Genomic DNA, 18425 nt, shown 5'->3' on the forward strand with positions numbered 1-18425 from the left:
AATATTTTCTGTCATTAAATTCAAACTTAGTTCATAAAATCAAAAAGTTTCCGTTATAGATCTGTGGGCCATTTAATTTAATCATGGCTCGAATAAACTGAATATATACAAACGTAATAAAACTTGGAAATGCATACTGCAGTCAAAAAACTGCTATAAATTGATGCAGTTTTACAGGAAAAGCGACGTTTTTCCACATATAAATAAGGGTGTTAACGCTTTTCGAAGCGGGATGGTTAGATTCAATGTGGGTGGAAGGTTTGTACTGAAATTGGGGCAGAAATTATGCCTAAGTTTAGTGTACTGGGAGCCGACCCAAATGTCAAGTGACACGTAAATGCTATTAGGTACTGAGTACCTAGATGTGTTCTAGATTTACGTTTTATAATATTTGTAGGAGTTGGTAAACGTAATAACAAGAATTTCGTTCGTACATATCTTGGAATTATCTTAATTCTAAGATATGTACTAACGAAATTCTTCATACATATCATCTTATCACGTCTTTATCCTTTACGAGGTAGAAAGAGCCCACACCACAGTTTCGAAAAGACTGAAAGAACACATAACACACCACTTATGTGGTTTAGTGATGGATTCAAATGATAGATTCAAATAGTGACAGATTTTTCGACCCTCGCTCCCAATTTTATGGGCTTAACTCTTGACTGACATTTACAAGAATTTTCTGGAGAGTGGAAAAGACAATATAACTCTCCCTCTCTCTGTCAGATCTCGGTCTGTAGGAAATATATATGTACAAAATATATAATAAGTAAAAAAGAACATGTAGAAGAATTTACTAGTGTCACTGAAATTAGTATTTTCCACACATTTAGGTACTTATGTTGTGACAACAACTGTCAGCTATGACTTAAAATATACTTAAACTTGTACAATCAATAACAGCTCAAGTTGTCTAAACAATGTGGGAGTTTCAAGGTAAGCAAGATGATGCTACACATGGTACTGATATTTCCAGAAAATTGACAGCTATAACTTAACTGAACATTGACGAAGAAACTTAATATAATATTGTTAAGCTAAACCTATGAAATACGGATCATATTCCTGATGCCCCTTCGAACATTGTGTGTGAGCCATATGACCCTTGCGAGCACAGGAAGTATAGCTGTTGCATTTAATCTAAGTGCCTTGCTTGCGCTGCCGGTATACTATGCCGAAGAGATGAGATTATAAATTGGGAGTATATCGATATATTGAGTTCCCAGTTGCGCCCATCTAAGTTAAGAAAGGGCGTAGACCTTATAGATGATAGAAGATGGTGGGGCGATTCCAACATTAATTTACAAATAAATACCAAAGTTCTCAGAAATGTTTACCCAGCAGAGGAACACATAATAAGTTTATAAAAAAATAAACATTGATTTGTTATCATTAAAAAAATATTTCAAATACGGATTTCAGTTTAATGGCAATAAAATTAGGTTTTAAAGAACTTAAAACTTATACTATACCTGTTAATCTAACATAATAAACACGATTACATTATTTCAATGCCTAAGATTTGTTACTTAAATATTGAATATACAAGACATCGACAAAATAGATTAACAGAAGAGAAAGGGCAGCACTATTTCATACAATAGATTGCATTTGTTTTATCAACAGTCGCACGTGCGCTTGGCTCCACTCAGCTGGCGTCGCTTGGTGTAATAGTATATCTTACACTAGTTTACATTGATCTAATAAAGGGCCAATAATAAACTACATAAATATAAGAGGAAACTGACTGATCGACTTACCCAATCCAGAGGTTTGGTTTTTCATGGCATTAGTGTGCCCGGTAGTCAAATCTCTTGTTTGGATTTGAAATTTTGCATTAAGGATCTATATGTGAGGATTACCCGAAATTCTCGCTGGAACAGATATTAACGGAATATTTCGTTTTACGCGAGCGAGCGTTATCTAGTTATTTATAAATTGCACCCTTATAGTACAAAATACAATATGTGTATAACCAAAAAAATCATCCAAAAGCATAACAATCAACCATTTTGTTATTTAGAGAACTTTACTTTTTTTCAAGTAGGTACTTATAAAAATAGAATAAACAGCAATCCGTCATGGTACTAACTTCCTGTCAAAGGTTTCCCTTTCAGGATTAATAGAACGGAGCTAACAAAACATCAAAAGCCATTCACAATAAATTTCCGTCGGCCATGGCTCAATATAGGTGAATAGGCAACCACAAATTTTTGGGTATTGTTTTAATAATAATTACAATGATTGTGTGGCCCCTTCGTCGGTCAATTACCAACAAAACCAAAGAGCACTGTCACAGATTACTGGAATTAAAACAATTGTTTCTGCGTCAAGCATAGAAAAATTCTTAATGTTGGTAAAACGTTACCAACTGTGAGCAAGTAACAGAAGAGTTAGTACAGAAAGTTTTTTATTGTAGTTCGAGATGAGTCATTGAAGATTCCAAGAGCATCAAAGAAGTAGGATCAGATAACAAATCCATAATATACCCGATAAAATCTTTGGTTTTGCATAAATGTTGTAATGTTAAATTTGCACTCTCACCCCGCATTAATTTGTGCACTTTTTAACCACCTTAAATGACAAAGTACCTATGTTTAATTTAACCTGTAGGTACTTATGTTTGTTTATCCGGTTTATACCGCGTTTCGTTGAATCGTTTTAAGTGCGGATTTTACAAAAAATCACAAATTATATTACAAAAATTCTATAAGACCCAAATGTACCATTTGTACCTCAAAAAAAGCAATAAAGATTACACTAGTTTACAAAATTCCACTTTTTGTCAGTTGCCGTGATTTAGATGGTCGATAGTGTTTACTTATGACTCGTTTATGTCAAATCTACCCTTAAAATTTTTCGTGCAGCTCGAGTTACTTTGTTTATGATTTTTATCATTTGTGCTTATTTGTTTACCGATAAAGTACGTTTTTTATTGTATTATAAATAATATCTAAAGTTTTTGCAACTTACAAACCAGACGATTGGCTTTTATTCATTGACAGCTCAAAACGTAGTCTAAAGTGTATTCTGTTACATAACGGAATTAAATATTCTGGAGTACCTATTGCCCACAGTACAAAGTTAAATGAAGAATATTGTAACATCTCGTTAGTCTTGGATAACAAAAAATACAATGACCATCAGTGGCAAATTTGTGTTGATTTAAAAATGGTGAACATTCTTCTCGGTCAACAAAGTGGTTACACTAAGTTTCCCTGTTTTATTTGCCTTTGGGACAGTAGAGCTAAACTAGAGCATTGGGTGAGAAGAGTTTGGCCTTTAAGAACAAATATGATGCCTGGAAAGCACAATATAATTCAGAGTTCACTAGTAGCTCGTGACAAAATTATACTTCCACCATTACACATTAAGCTGGGAATCATGAAACAGTTTGTTAAAGCACTAGATAAAAAAGGGAATTGCTTTTCATACATTTGCCAAAAATTTCCTCAGCTCACTATGGAGAAGATTAAAGCCGACATATTTGATGGCCCCCAAATTAGAGAACTCTCAAAAGATATTCAATACAAAAAATCAATGAGTGAGCTAGTACTAAGGGCTTGGCCAGCTTTTGTCTCTGTGATGCAGAATTTTCTCGGAAACAAAAAATCGGAAAATTATGTCGAGCTTGTAGAAGACCTTCTTTTACAATTAAAAAATATGGGGTGCAATATGAGCATAAAACTCCACTTCCTTCATAGTCACCTGGACAGGTTTCCGGAAAATTTAGGGGATATGAGCGAAGAGCAAGGAGAGCGTATGCATCAAGACTTACCGTAGCGTTATCAGGGTTTTTGGGATAAGAATATGATATCTGACTATTACTGGTCTCTGATACGCCATTTTCCTAAATCTACACATCATAGAAAAGCTTTGAAACGAAGTTTTATAGAAGCCAATGATTAATTTAATTTTTTAATAAATAATTTCTTATTAAATTCATGTTTTATTTCTGTTTTTACGTCATAGCTGAAACTCAAAAACTAGAGCTGATAAAAAAAATATATTTATATATTTGAAATATGCATACCATATAAAGTTAGCAACAGCTAAAATTATTTTGGCAACAGATATACTGTAAACTAGTGTTATGAGTATAGACGCATGACCGGATAATAAATGACTCAGTATTATGGAATTGCTGCCAGCATTTAGTTTTCTTGTTGACAGCGTGCAGAGTAAGCACAAATTATTAACTAAGATCCCAGTATTTCGTTTGTTATTATTTTTTCAGTCATATTTTCTTAGCTTTTCAATCGTTCTTATTATTTACAAAAAGAAATGAATATTCCCGCTAAAATAAAAGCTTATTTAGAAAGTCTTGAAAACAAACCTGTATAGGTTATGGTTCATCACCATATTTTCTTTGGCATTTTCTACAGCACCTGAAAAGAAAAGAAAAAGGAGATTATTTAAAATTAAAATTTACTATGCCATATTGTACTAGAAACTTAAGAAATTATATGTCGTCTTCTTACATTGTGCGCATTTTCCTGCGCAGTAGTCAAACTGTAAAATAATTATCATAATTGAAATCTAAATGTGTCAAATCACAATCATCACTTGCGTCTTCAAATTTAACAATATTTGCCACTTCTATTATCTTATATTCTTATATTGGTTCGGAATGTTTTTGTTTTCAATCGGCACTTAAGCCAATAACTTATTATATTTGATGTTTGATTGTATCCTCTGTGAGGGGGAGCCTGGGGTCTAGCTTTACCTGAATTACCAACAATAATTTTGTTAGTAATTCAGGTAAATTTTTAAATCTCTTCTGTTACTAAGTGATTTACTGTCAATCAGACTACGAGCAAACCAAATCTCTGGGTCGAGAAACTTAAAATTTGGCAAGAGGATCCCATATGTGTTCTAGGAGTTCCAGGAAATTCCCGCGGGAACTAGTTATATTAGTAAATCATAGGGCGATGAATGTCTGCATTCTGTGACCCTGATGATAAAAAAAAACAAAATTCTCATCGTAAATCTCGACTCATTCTGTTTCAGTTTTCTCACGAAATTTTAACGTTAGCCGCTGGACTATGAGACTAAGATAGTTGTATAAAAAAAATTACAAAACTTTAGTTGTTATATAATAAATTTCAATGAAAACAAATGTAACACAAACAATTGCTTTCACTGTGTTATGGAGTTGAATTATTACATACCTAATTTAACGAGGTGGAACTAACTCGACTGATATAATAAGTTTGATTTATGAAATGCTTGCTTCGTCTTGGCTAAAAATTGATGAGGAAATTTTAAAATACATATGTTTGATTTATGAAATGATTTACTTCACGTGCAGAGTGTAAACGATCAAGGACCCAGCTTATAAACATAGCATTATAAACTTGTGATTAATAATTAAGGTGATAGCAAGGAATTATTTCACGAATATGGTAGATTTCGGAATTGATTCTCTTCTCGTGCACAAAGTAAAAGACGATCAAAGAAACTTGGGATTAATCATTGAGGTAAGGTATCGGCCAGCAATCTAGAATTTAGAATTTCAATTTGTCCTTCGAAGGCCAAGTTTAGTCTGCCAACTAAACTTGGCCTTCGAATATTTTCAGGATACAATGCAATCAAAATGACATAAATAAATGATGATTGGAAAGAGAAAATCCTTATAAATTAGCTCCGGTATACAAAAAAGTTGATAATATAGGTATCAACTTTTTTTAACATAAGCGAAATCAATCTTTACCGTATAATGCAAAATGCAAAACCGTACCCGAGAAATGCAATTTCACGCTGAACACGCTAGTAGGATTTCGGTGCAAAGTAAAAAGACTATTGCCATTTTGAATTTCAATAAAAAGAAAGGTTTTGTTTACGACGCCGCGCCACTCCGTTTTTAATATTGTCTGGTTGCCAAGCTAAAGAGAAATAAAATTGATAACAATAAAGTAAAACCACAAATAAATAATAGAACTACTAACAGATAGGTCGCTTTCGATCTCTTGGTAGATTCTGTTGCCTACATGTCATTATATAGCAAAGGTAAATGACGTGTACTCGTAGAAAAAAAGAAAATAGGAAACGATGATGCAATTTAGTATGCCATGTGGTGCCCGGCACATAAAAATAAATAAATATATATGGGACAAATAACACAGATTGAGTTAGCCTCGAAGTAAGTTCGAAACGGCGGTAGTTGTGGTGTGGCACGACAAGAATAGGACCATTCATACCAAAGCAACTAAAGAAAAAGCTAATAAACTTAGGATTCTTACTTATAAACCTGGGCTAATAAACGTACATAATTATCTTGCTTATAAACGTATACAAAATTAAATACAGGATCATTAATAAAGTAACTGTAGTACAAAGGTGCTGCTTATTTCCAACATTAAGCCATGCAGCTGAACGTGGCATTTCAGTCTTTTCAATACTGTTAATGACGGCTCTGTCTGACCCGCAAGGGATATAAACGTGATTATGTGCAACAACCGGGCTATGACTGTAACAGAACTTGAAGTTTATAGGTACGTGATGATTGAAATCTAAAACTGGGTAGATACCAGTTTTGGTCGTGCATGACTTAATGTTAGCTTAACGGATATTCAGAAGACTAAAGATGAAATTATTTTCCTTTATTTCTTCTAGATACACTTTTGCACTTAGGTACAATTAGCCTTTTGTACTTTCCAAACTGTAATTTTTACAATAAAGAATTAATAAATACAATAAATTAGTTTTCCCAATTGTATAGATACATTCATTCAAATCCTAAATTTTTTCATTATTAGGTATAGGACATTCCAACATCACTTAATAATTGTCATATCTTTTGGTTTTACAACGTTGGTTGACGTCAAATCAATTACTTAAAACTAAGTTTACTGCCGTTTTCAAAGCGTCAGTTCAGAAGAAGCGGTAACAAACTGTACTGCAGCATTTTCTTCAATTGAATTGTTTTAATGTAATACCTAATAAGCGAGGTGACTGACACTGAAACTGTCGACCTCGCCCTGATGCAATCGTGTGGTTACTTTGTGAAATAAAGAATGGAAGAATCAAAATTTTAGGCTAAACTTATGAAATACTTATGCAGGGTGCATCTAAATAAGTTTGTAATCTGTATAACGACGTAGAAATGTAGGAACCGAACACGATAATTAATCTAAATATTCTTCAACAGTATCGTTCGTTCGTTTTATACTGTTGACGAACATTGAATATGACATTATTTTAATTTTCATTTCAATTTTAATTTAAATATTCTGTATTTTTGCATGCCATGACTTGTTAAATGCGCGAAATGTATATGCTTTGTTGTACCGCATTTATAGCAAATAAAGCATTTGTTTTTGTATTTGATACTGATACGATGCTTCACGCGGCTTCTGATGTGGTTCTAAAAAGTTTGTGAGTATGTCAGGATGTCAGTATGAATGTTTGTTACTCGTTCACGCAAAAACTACTGTACCGATTACGATGAAAATTGGTATTTAGGTAGCTGAAGACCCAGAATAACATATAGGCAACTTTTTATCCGGGAGTTCCCGCGGAATTGATTCCACGTGGCCGAAGTCGCGGGCGGCTTCTAGTAATTTATTATTCAAACAGTGGTCAGTTAAGATCAGACATTTTGACAGATCTGATAACCGATACTTACAAGTTGTGCAATAAGGTTTTATATTATTATCGGTTGCAGTATCGATTAATCTGACACCCATCAAATGAACCAATTATTTATCTTTATAGGTGTCTGGTTAGACAGAATAAGCCCGCAGCATCACTTGCGTGAATCGAAAACTCCTGCTCATTTCCATTCCAGTAAAAACTTAGTCCAGTATCAGAAACCAAGGAATTTTGGGAAATTCTTTCTTTTTTGGTCTTAAATCTCAAAACTCAGCGGTTTGGACTATTTATAAGTCAGGCAACAGTCAGTGTATTCCTTAATTATATAGATCTTTTTTTTTTAAACCCTTGATTCAATTTGAAGGGTATGATACGTCCGGATGTCCGTCTAACATAAAATGGCGGTAAAGGACTTAAAATTCCACGAAGGCATCAGTCAGGAATCCCGCATCATTTCTTGTTGTCGCCTGCAATTCTCGTTCTTGTTCATATGACAGCAGATTAGGTACTGATATGTGTGAAATTAGTTTTGCACTATAAACTCAGATATTCATTTCTTGGAAAGGTCTTACTAGTTTGATTCGATTAGCTGATCTCATTATATAATAGTTGCAGATTCCTTTAAGTAGTGATGATATCTTCTTTGTTTCGTATACCTGCGTAATTAAAAAAAGTCAAACTTCTCATAATGCAATAGAATAACATACATCTTCACGACTCATTTACGGAGGCTATTAAGATACTACCCATGTCGCGATGCCTCTTTTGCTTCATTCACATTTATCATGCAAGTTCGTAATTATTTATAATAAAGAAGGTAGCTAAGAAACTCGTCTGTTCAAGGTTCTCTTCACTTGCCTTTTCAGTAGCAAAGCGTCCGTCACCTTTACAGTAAGAATTAAAAAGAGATACTTAGTACTTACATAGGTAAACTGATTTCTCTGACTTTATTTCTTTAGATTTCAGTTAAACACATATCCATTCGTACCTATGATTATAATATTGTACAGATCAATGATGCCGCCGTGATATTGGTCCTTCCGATAACATGCTCGAATAGTCCATGATTATTTACTTCCTGACAAACAGTGATTGCCTTTCCGGGATGGCATTTCAATTGGAGTAAATTGTAAATGACACACCTAATAAAATTATATGTATAAAGTAAAGAATTGTATAGAAATAAAAGATGAGGTAGTTGTCCAGAGAGTAACTTTCGAAATTTAAGCTGGTCACGTCCGACTTTGTTTTTTATATTTTTCTTTGTCTTTCCTGAGATGTCTCGGGCTAAAATCAAAATACGTAAGTCATGAGAATTTCCCTGTTAGAGTTATCAAGACAAAAATATTCCAAATTTTCTTAGTCCAGTCGTTGTAATCTTTATGAGGTAGTATCTAGATTTCACCAGAGACCACAATCATGCGGCGGAGTCAGCCATACCAGAGACCAATTTTAACTCTGTGATCTTGTTAATAGGGGAACCTAAACCAGCTTGGATTAAGAAATTTGAAATTTAATTGTAAATAGAATTACCAAATACATATAAGTTAGACATTATATGAAAGTAACATCATACGAGCGAAAAATGCACTGTTTATTTTTGTGATTGTTACTACAAATAATCTTATCATCCAAATATCAGGTGGCCCACCTGTTTTTGTATACGTTACGTATCCTGGTCAACATTAAGATGCTAACATTAAAATAGCATCAAATTGCAAGGCAGCGGAAGCGACCATCGTCCCCTTGGCCACAAATTGTGACCACAACTTGCAATGACTATTATTGCTCATGTAATGTGGAACAATCGAAAGGGGTTCTGAGACTATCGTTACGAGTACATGATCTGTTGATCTCTGGAACAGATTTCTCGCGATCCTTTAAGGAAGAAGTTGCTATTAAAGTTTCTTTATCTACGTTCATATTTATCTTTAATGAAGAGCTTCAATTTAATTTAACGGGATTATGATAAACAGGTGAGGTCCCGGGAACCCTCTAGGAAATCGGGTTGGGGGATCTTGGTGACATGTAATCGAGCGACTCATTTAACATCATCAATTTTCAAATAGTGTCTCAGATTTTAAAGGCCTTTATCAGATGATGATGATGATGATGACAATAAACATAAACATAATGTGTGGGCCCGGTCTCTTAAAAAAAAACAAGAATATCCACACTAATAATAAAGAGGAAAGATTTGTATTTTTGTATGTTTGTGTGGAATAAACTCAAAAACTACTGGTCCGATTTTGATAAAATTTGGCACAGATATAGAATAGACCTTCAAAAGTGACATAGGCATAAATTTGTTTTGAAATAAATTTATTTCAAAACACAAAAATATGTCCACCCGTGCGAAGCCGGGGCGGGCCGCTAGTTATATTATAAGCTGGCAGTTAAATTAATATTTTTCAAATCAGTCAAAGCAAGTGAAACAAAACTGAAACAATTAGGGTTGCTGTCGGTACATACAACAATGGGTTCCTTAATTTACAGCATTCGTGTTGTGAATGAACAAACTGCCAACACGCACAATATGTCGTAAAGTTTCTGAGTTATAAACTAACTTACACACATAACACTATTTTCATTCTGTCAAACAGAGGGAACGCTATAGCTTTATTTGCTAAATAATTGTGAAATTATCTTTATAAAATATATATTCAGCTTTTTCATCAAACTCAAATTTAAATAATAAATCAGATTATCCTTGAGAATATGGCAACACTTATGTTTTACTATTTTACATAAATATTTAGTCCTTAACCAAAGTCTTTAGGTTTTTATTTCGCAGTCATATTTCTCAATGGTGATAGTTGGAGTAGGTACCTAATAGAGAAAGGTTGATTAACTATTTGCATAGATTTTCTTCTCTTTCAAAGACTTTTATCGTCTAGTCGTGATCAACATAGTCATTTCGTGAGCGATACGTCCCAATTTCATTCTTAGTCTTAGCATATTTATAGCAATATCACAATGGATAATTTAAACAAACAAAGAGTCATTTAAACTGAACTCGATTCTACTTAATACAATTATTTTGGTAAAATAAAGATATCATTGTGAAATAAATAATTGATCTAATAGCGTATTTACTCAAGTAATGTTGATTCGGATGATACTATTGCAAAAAGGAAGTTGGACTAAACCAGGACAAGGTACGAAATTTCCCAAATAAACCTCCGAAAGTGGACCTTCAAATGGGTTGAACTCAGAAAACCTGAATCCAATCCAGTTCAATTCCATTTGATCAGTTGTATTAAAAGGGTCAGTCAATCGAATACATAACAGTTACTCCATTGTTGCACCTGATCTCTTCGTTTTATCATTGATAATGGTAATTAAAAAAAAAGACGTCGGTGTGTTAAATTTGCAGAAGGGCACGGGTTCGGCCACGTACCATAGATATTTTAGAAAGAGATATAAATTAGTTGAATACTAACCGATACTCTTACCAATGAACTATTCAAGAAACTGTATGTTTAACCATGGATCCAATACGGGTTAGGTTTACCTGCAAAGATTGCGGGGGTCAGATGGGAGTCGCTTCGTGTTAAAACCTGACTCAGTCAATCCAGGGTCTATGGTCAAAGGCATACCCCGGGCTCCTCTCCAGAGGTGAGGATGCAACCGGGACTAAAATCCGGAAGGAAGAAGAATGGTCATCAAAAACGGGATCAAAAACTTGGTGCACATTATAACTTCAAAGTTGAAATCGGTGGTGTAGTAAAAGAGAACATACACCGTGTTATATCACACACATTTCGTTTGTTTGTTTATTCGTGGCTTGTTAACTAAAGTTCACTGAACTTAGCTTTCAGGTGGGCTGTTAAAATGTCTCGTTCAAAGATGGTACTGATAAAGTTTAACTATGTACGCTTGTATAGAGTACAAGTTTTAGATCACGCTTCAATGTAAAATTTCCTGATTTCTTTTGTAATATATGAGAAATTAAAATCAGGCACGGAACTAAGGCACCCATAAGAAGTACTTATTTTGCTCTTTAGGACCAGTAACCTAACTGATAAGTTTAAAAATAGGACCAACAACACTACTTCATCTCACTTCTTCTTCAAATTCATTCTGTCACCTACGAGTGAGATATCACTAAAACTCCTTATCTATTCATCGTCTTTTTGACGAACTCAGTCCACCTCTTCTTAGCTCTTCTCTTTAATTGAAACCTGTAACTTCATATATAACAACAATGTTAAATTATTCAAGCTGATTATGAATATAAAAATAAACAAATCTTCCCACACTGTTCACCGTACAAAGCAACCTATTTGCGTCCAATTTGCCGATGATCTAATAGTCATAGTTGCCACATGTATAGAGTTACTGTAACCTTACACTTGACTGCTAACCGCAGCTTCCTCTGCATACGTTTACTTGACTTAGACAGTGATTTGAGTTTGATTGTTTAACTAGTGTTTTAATAATCAAATCTCCATGATCGTATTTCAATCATCATCAGTCAATGTATAAAATTCTTAGGCCACTAAGTGACTGGTGGACTAAAATTTGTCATTGAGATTCGGCTACGGCTAATTACAGGTTATTAACACATCGCCTTAAAAGAGAATCTCAAGTTTATAAGCATTTTCCCCTGAGTTACTGCTTGACTTTACAATACGCGAGACCATAAGCAACTAGAACTATTTATATTTTCTTTGCAACCAGACCAGCGTGGAAGCAAGTTGTGATTGTAATATACCTTTATCCCTTACGGAATTAATAAAAGTCAACTCATATCAGTAAGTATTTACTGCAAAATACCTAAAGCAATTAGAGCTAAGTAAATGTAAAGGCAAGTTATTGAAACTATTTTCTTTAAGTTTGTTAAGAATTTTCCACATAGGGTTTGCCCTCATATTTCTTTTCAATTTGATTTGAATCTGTCTTTTCAAATCACTCTTAAGCACGTTACAAATAAATTCACTTTCCTACTAAGTTGTGATACAGGTTTTATTATTAACTCACTATGACATAATACTATCATTATCGTTAAGCATGCGAGTGATGCATATGCAACGATGCAGCCAGTCGACCTCGTTCGTATTGCATGGTGCATCGACGATGATAATGCAATGGAATTTGATAAATTTGCATCTTCTTATTATGTTTGTCATCAGTGTGTGTTTATCAATCAGTGCCGTGTGGAGCCCGGCACCAATGAAAGAAATAGTGGGACCACTCCATCTCTTTCCCATGGATGTCGTAGAAGGCGACAAAGGGATAGGCTTACAAACTTGGGATTCTTCTTTGGCTAGCAACCTGTCACAATTTGAATCTCAATTCTATCATTAAGCCAAATAGCAGAACGTGGCCATTCGGTCTTTTCAGGACTGTTGGCTCTGTCTTCCCCGCAAGGGATATAGACGTGACCGTATGTATGTATGTATCAATCAGTATTAGAGTGTCTATTATTTCTTCTTTGTTTTAAATTTATGTGCAAGGTAACTAGGTTCACCCAAATGAAATCAAAATCATTTTCAACCAATTTTCTTTTCTTTTACTGATATGATAAGAACATTTTTGTCAATTCCATTCCTTACACATTTTTAAATCTAGCACGACCCCGATAGATCTAAACAAAGATACTTCTTTGTTTATTTCTTACGAGTACTTTAACTTACTAGTTCAGAAGTAAAATCTGTTTCTTAATCTTTTGCATATTTTTATTCTTTTACGTATAAAGCAATTATTTTATCATTTCATTTGATGTAAGTACTTGTTGTACCATCGCCGGTCTCTTTGATGGATAACATGTGACCATTAAAGTGGACATTATTCCAGTTGCCCATGTTTTCGCTTTTATGATAGTTGCTATTCTCAGAGAAATTTGATACTGCCTAGTTTTTGTTATAGCCGTTGTTGTTTTCAGTAACTTTATGAGTAGGTGTTTTTACTCATCTAGTATAATGCTTACTATGACATTCTGCTGAAATTCTTTTAATTTTTTTCTTCCTTTTTTCCAGAACTAATTTGCCCATCATTATGACCAGGTCCTTCCATAATGGAGATCGGAAATTTATCATAACGCACTTTCGCAATTACAAGTAAAAAAAAATCAAATCTTAATGTGTTAAAGATTTTGAACTTATTTAGTGAAAAATGAGTCAAAGTGACATTTGTTCAATTACAAACAATTTTCTTTTAAAAACAAAACTTTGTTAATCAAAAAATTAGGCTATTATGATTTGTTGCCGACACAAGGAAATGACAGCGAGCATACAAACGATGCGCTGGCACGCCAGACAACAGTAATTACAGTAATAAACGCAATATTACCGGTAATAAACACTGCACTAGTTATCACTATAAGCTTTCCAGTGAGAGGTGTGCTTTATTAATGTTGTGGTAATGTGAGAGAAATTGTTTGTACAAGGCGTGCTTAATAGCCGTGGAATTAGAAAATAGCTTGCAATTAAGCTGCAAGTTCGTTTGTTTGAACGCCCTCCTACCTAGTACTTCAGAGTTTGAATTAGACAACTTGTTCCGAAATGTAGTAGCTGTTGGCTGTTGGCTGCAACCGTCAAAGATGAAAGTTATTTCTATTATCATTATCATTAGGTCTATGACTCTCCTCCGATCCTGTTGTTACATTCCGTTTTGTACACTCGTGTTCATTTTGTGTCCGTACCTTGCTATTGGGTGGGGTATTTGTTCAAGTGGTTGGTTGACTGATCAGTCTGTATTTAATAGTTCTGTGGTTTCAGTTAAGATCTCATTCAAAATCATTGTTGTGTACAACAGAGCTAGCTACAGACGAAGAGGTTGGTAACCAATCTAAGTCAAGAGCAGATATATCAGAATTTAGTTTCTATTTAACAAAAGAGACAGATAAAAAAGTGTCATGCGCACATTGCTTCGTCAATCTTAAGAAATCTCTCAATGCCCCAGCAAATAAAACGTACTTTGCATCAGCGTTCGTATTCCAATGCTACAAAACCAACACGCTAAGTGGAAGGAATTAGTCCAATGAAATTAGCATGGGTGCCTGTAGGTCACGCCGTTAATCAAGTTAGCTCAGACGAGCTCACATTCTTCTGGCTATTATTGTTTTGCTAGAATGGCTGAGTACATTCTATGCGAATTAATCTAGACTGTTGTATTTGTTAATGTCTTTGAAGATCGTACTTTGGTCTTTTGCAGAATGCTTTGGTCGAAGTACATTTAAGTTAAAACGTTGAGTCCTTTTAACTTTTGGTTACATATAAATGTACGAGTAAATGTTTAGTTTACAAATAATTCTAGTCATGTACAGTCAATCAAGGTTCGGCTCGTAAACTTGAGATTTTACTTTTAGGCGATTGGGACGCAACTTGTCACTCCAACTTAACGTGGCCTTTAAGTAGATATTTTAGCCCTGTCTACCCTGACAGAGATATAGATGTATGTACCATAATGTTTAAATTTACGTTAAACTACAATCAACACAATATCATATGATGGACTTTAATTTCTTTATCTTTACCCTAATTATCCTTCTATATAAGTACTTACTATTTACCTCATAACAACATGAAGGGTAATTTAAATGTTCCCAAGAACCGATCCCACGATCCATTGTAATCTTAATAAACCAGGATGATAATTAATTGAAAGCAACTAACATAATTTATCAAAATTTAAGGTTATTTTTATTAAATTCCCAAACAAAAAGATTCTTCGAATTGGGGCTTTTTCTATCGCGAGAATTTCTTAAAATGATTTATAAACGTTTTGCAAACGAAATTAATGTAAATAAAACATGTCAAGTGCTATATAGCTGAACGTGGCCTATCAATCTTTTTAAGACAGTTGGCTCTGTCTTCCCCGCAAGGAATATAGACGTGATTAAATGTATCTAGGTGCTTTATGTAGCTAGATTCAACTGGGCATTGTCAGACAGACACATATCTTTACAATACACCGCATCTAATAAGAGATACAATACACCGCATTTAATATTTTACATTGTGATATTTTTATCTTATAAATTATTTATTAGTGAATCGTTTATGTCAATTTATTACTATTTTGTCTATCATTTTGTCGTTATCTACAAATTTAACCAAACGAATTCTCTGACTGTTGGTGTAACTCCAAAAATTATACATATCTTATCAATTCTTGCTTCTTTGAACTTTCTATGACTTTGATAAACAAAAATACGGAGAAAAACCATATCAATTGAGGCTAAAGAACCTGCATTGTATTAATGCTAACTCAGCGATACAACGTTGTATACATAAAGGTCTCTAATTTTTTATTACCATATTTGAATAGGTAAACTAATTTTCTTTTAAACTGAAATTGAAGCTGCTAAACTAACAAGTTACTAGAATATCCTCTCAACGCTTTTAATTTTTAATTCAAACGGACACGCCTAGCGGCCTAAACCAATATCTATAGATAATTAAGCTTTATTTTTAATTCACCACGGCGGGCCGGGGCAATAGTCCCTACCACTAAAACTTGCAAGATAGCGACACGATATCAATTATTTACGATTCTTTATCACTGGTTAACTAATTCATAAATTGTCAGATTGATACTTGTCCTTGTAATGAAATAAGATAATTAGGTAAGATAATGTTACAAATTAACTAACATATTTTTATTTTTAACCGACTTCAAAAAATGGAGCAGGTTTCTCAATTCGACCGTATGTTTTTTATGTAAGTAGGTTTGTTGGCGGTTAATTATGAGATCAAATATTGACGCGTCAAATAATCATCAAGTAAGATAAATAATCATAAAGTTTGAATTTTAGATTTGTACTTAACAAATTAATTCTTTGAGTATTTTTCGAGAGTGGTGTATTGCATAATTTTAACACCTCGTTATGGATTTAAGAAAATACTTACTTGCAACTATTTTAAATTTATGAAATGTTGTGAGATAAAACAAAATAAGTAACAAATCGATTTGCCATCGTCACGAAAAATGTAGTAACGTGAAATCGAAAAACGTTTACGTGACCATAACGCGGTTTTATAGTAGCGGTCTCGCGGGACGTCGAACCCGCCGCCTTGCACGTATTCCCAAATTCCCATTGACACCTGAACCAATGGGGTTTCATGCTTTGTGCCTTCCTTGGTTCAGTCGTGGACGTGCATGATAGGATAATCAATAAGTTCGCATGTTAAGTGAAACAAAAGAATTAGGCATTTTCTGATAATTGGTTTTTGTTTCACCAGCACGCAGGTCGCACCAGCCATTTTATAAGATTTCCTTGTATTGCCTTGTACGAGGTCGAATGTGTGTAATTGCATTCTCCTAGACTTCTATTTGATCTTTAAAAATTTTTTTTTGCTGTTTTCAAACACCAGTTCTATCAAGAACTGCCAAAAAAATAGTGACTGGTTGCAATTAAAAATCCGAATTCGTGTAATAAATAAAATGAACCAATGAGTAGAGTCTCATTGGTAAAGTTTCTGGAACGTTTTTTTCTCAACTTCTGTGGAAAGACGTACCAAATTAAAAAAACTATTCCAATGAGACACTTTTACTCATTGGTTCTATTAATTTTAACAAGCCCCCAGTTCTGTATTTCGAAAATAGCTGAAATACATACATATAGTCACGTCTTCATCCCTCGCGGGGTAGACAGAGCCAACAATCATGAAAAGACTAATTTGCCAAGTTCGGCTTTTGAGATTTTGATTGAGATTCAAATACTGACAGGGACTTTTTTTTAATTGAAAAAGCTGAAAGAACTTTACAAATAAAAAAAACCGCACGCAAAGCCCTCCCGTTCCTCATTCCATCTATATCAGGCCATAGACAACAAAAAGCCTCCATAGAGCAGTTCCCATGGTTAGTTCACACGCTTCGTCACACCCTGTGAGCAGTAAGTAATATCTTAATGGCCAGGGTTGGGCGGCCTTTGACCTCGGGCTGGCTGAAGATATTGATCAGATCAAAAATAGAACTTCCGATTTCGAAGTTCAAAATATCTGGGTATTGATTGGGAATTTATGTACCTACTGAGTTTCAGCATAGCACGCTTGTTGGGTTTCGAAGAAATTATTGCGAAATATGTAGATTGATACTAAGATAAATTATTATTTTTATTACGTAACAAACAATGAACATGGTTAAAAATACATTTTGATGTCCTCAAAATATTTTAATTCAATTATTACATTTAAATAATAAATATAATAAAATAAAATAAAAAGTAACATATTATATGTTACTTTAATAATTGAAGATATTTTTAAAGCCTTAATTAAAATATAAATAAAAAATTACTACGCATTTTGAGGACATCAAAATGTATTTTTCACACTTCAATGATTTTCTAAAATATAATGAAATCTGAGATATACTTCTGAACTTAACTACTACTACTACTTAACTGTACAGTAGGTACCTATACAATTGTCTCCCCCTAACTCTAAATACAACTCTCACTTCACTTTTATGTTAGTTTGTTATTGGCCCAATCCACTCCACACAATCTCAGACAAAACCGTACACTGTCAATCAAACAAATCCATACACTCCGTAAGTTACATTACCAAGTTTTAAAAACTTTCTTATGTTCATACAACAATGGAATACATATAACGGAACGAATATTGTCTTTCAAGCACAGAGCAAGATCGCTCCGGTTCTTCTGAATGCCAAGACAGATGTTTAAGATGTTCAAAATGCGTGGATGGCAAATATTGGCATATTTATAAATGATGGCAGGTGCGAAGATGCACGTGGCTTTTAGCTACACTCAAATAAAACGTGTCTGTCTGTTCGAGTGTATGTTTAGTTGCATATGTTAAACTAAGTTATGGAATAATAGGAGTAGCTGATTTAGTAAGACTTATTAAAGTTGG

The 18425-nt window shown here is 33.9% G+C and overlaps 1 protein-coding gene across 4 annotated transcripts in view; it reads right to left on the reverse strand.

The window, feature by feature from the left end:
• LOC106131571 (tight junction protein ZO-2) overlaps nt 1-18425 on the reverse strand; it is an 84287-nt gene that overhangs the window by 60956 nt on the left and 4906 nt on the right. For all 4 annotated transcript variants that reach the window (XM_013330700.2, XM_013330697.2, XM_013330703.2 and 1 more), the window contains exon 2: nt 4343-4394. In XM_013330700.2, the coding sequence (XP_013186154.2) occupies nt 4343-4394 (52 nt within the window). The remainder of the gene's footprint in view (nt 1-4342; nt 4395-18425) is intronic.

The sequence above is a fragment of the Amyelois transitella genome, chromosome 20, assembly GCF_032362555.1.
Source record: "Amyelois transitella isolate CPQ chromosome 20, ilAmyTran1.1, whole genome shotgun sequence".
In the NCBI taxonomy this organism is placed as follows: domain Eukaryota; kingdom Metazoa; phylum Arthropoda; class Insecta; order Lepidoptera; family Pyralidae; genus Amyelois; species Amyelois transitella.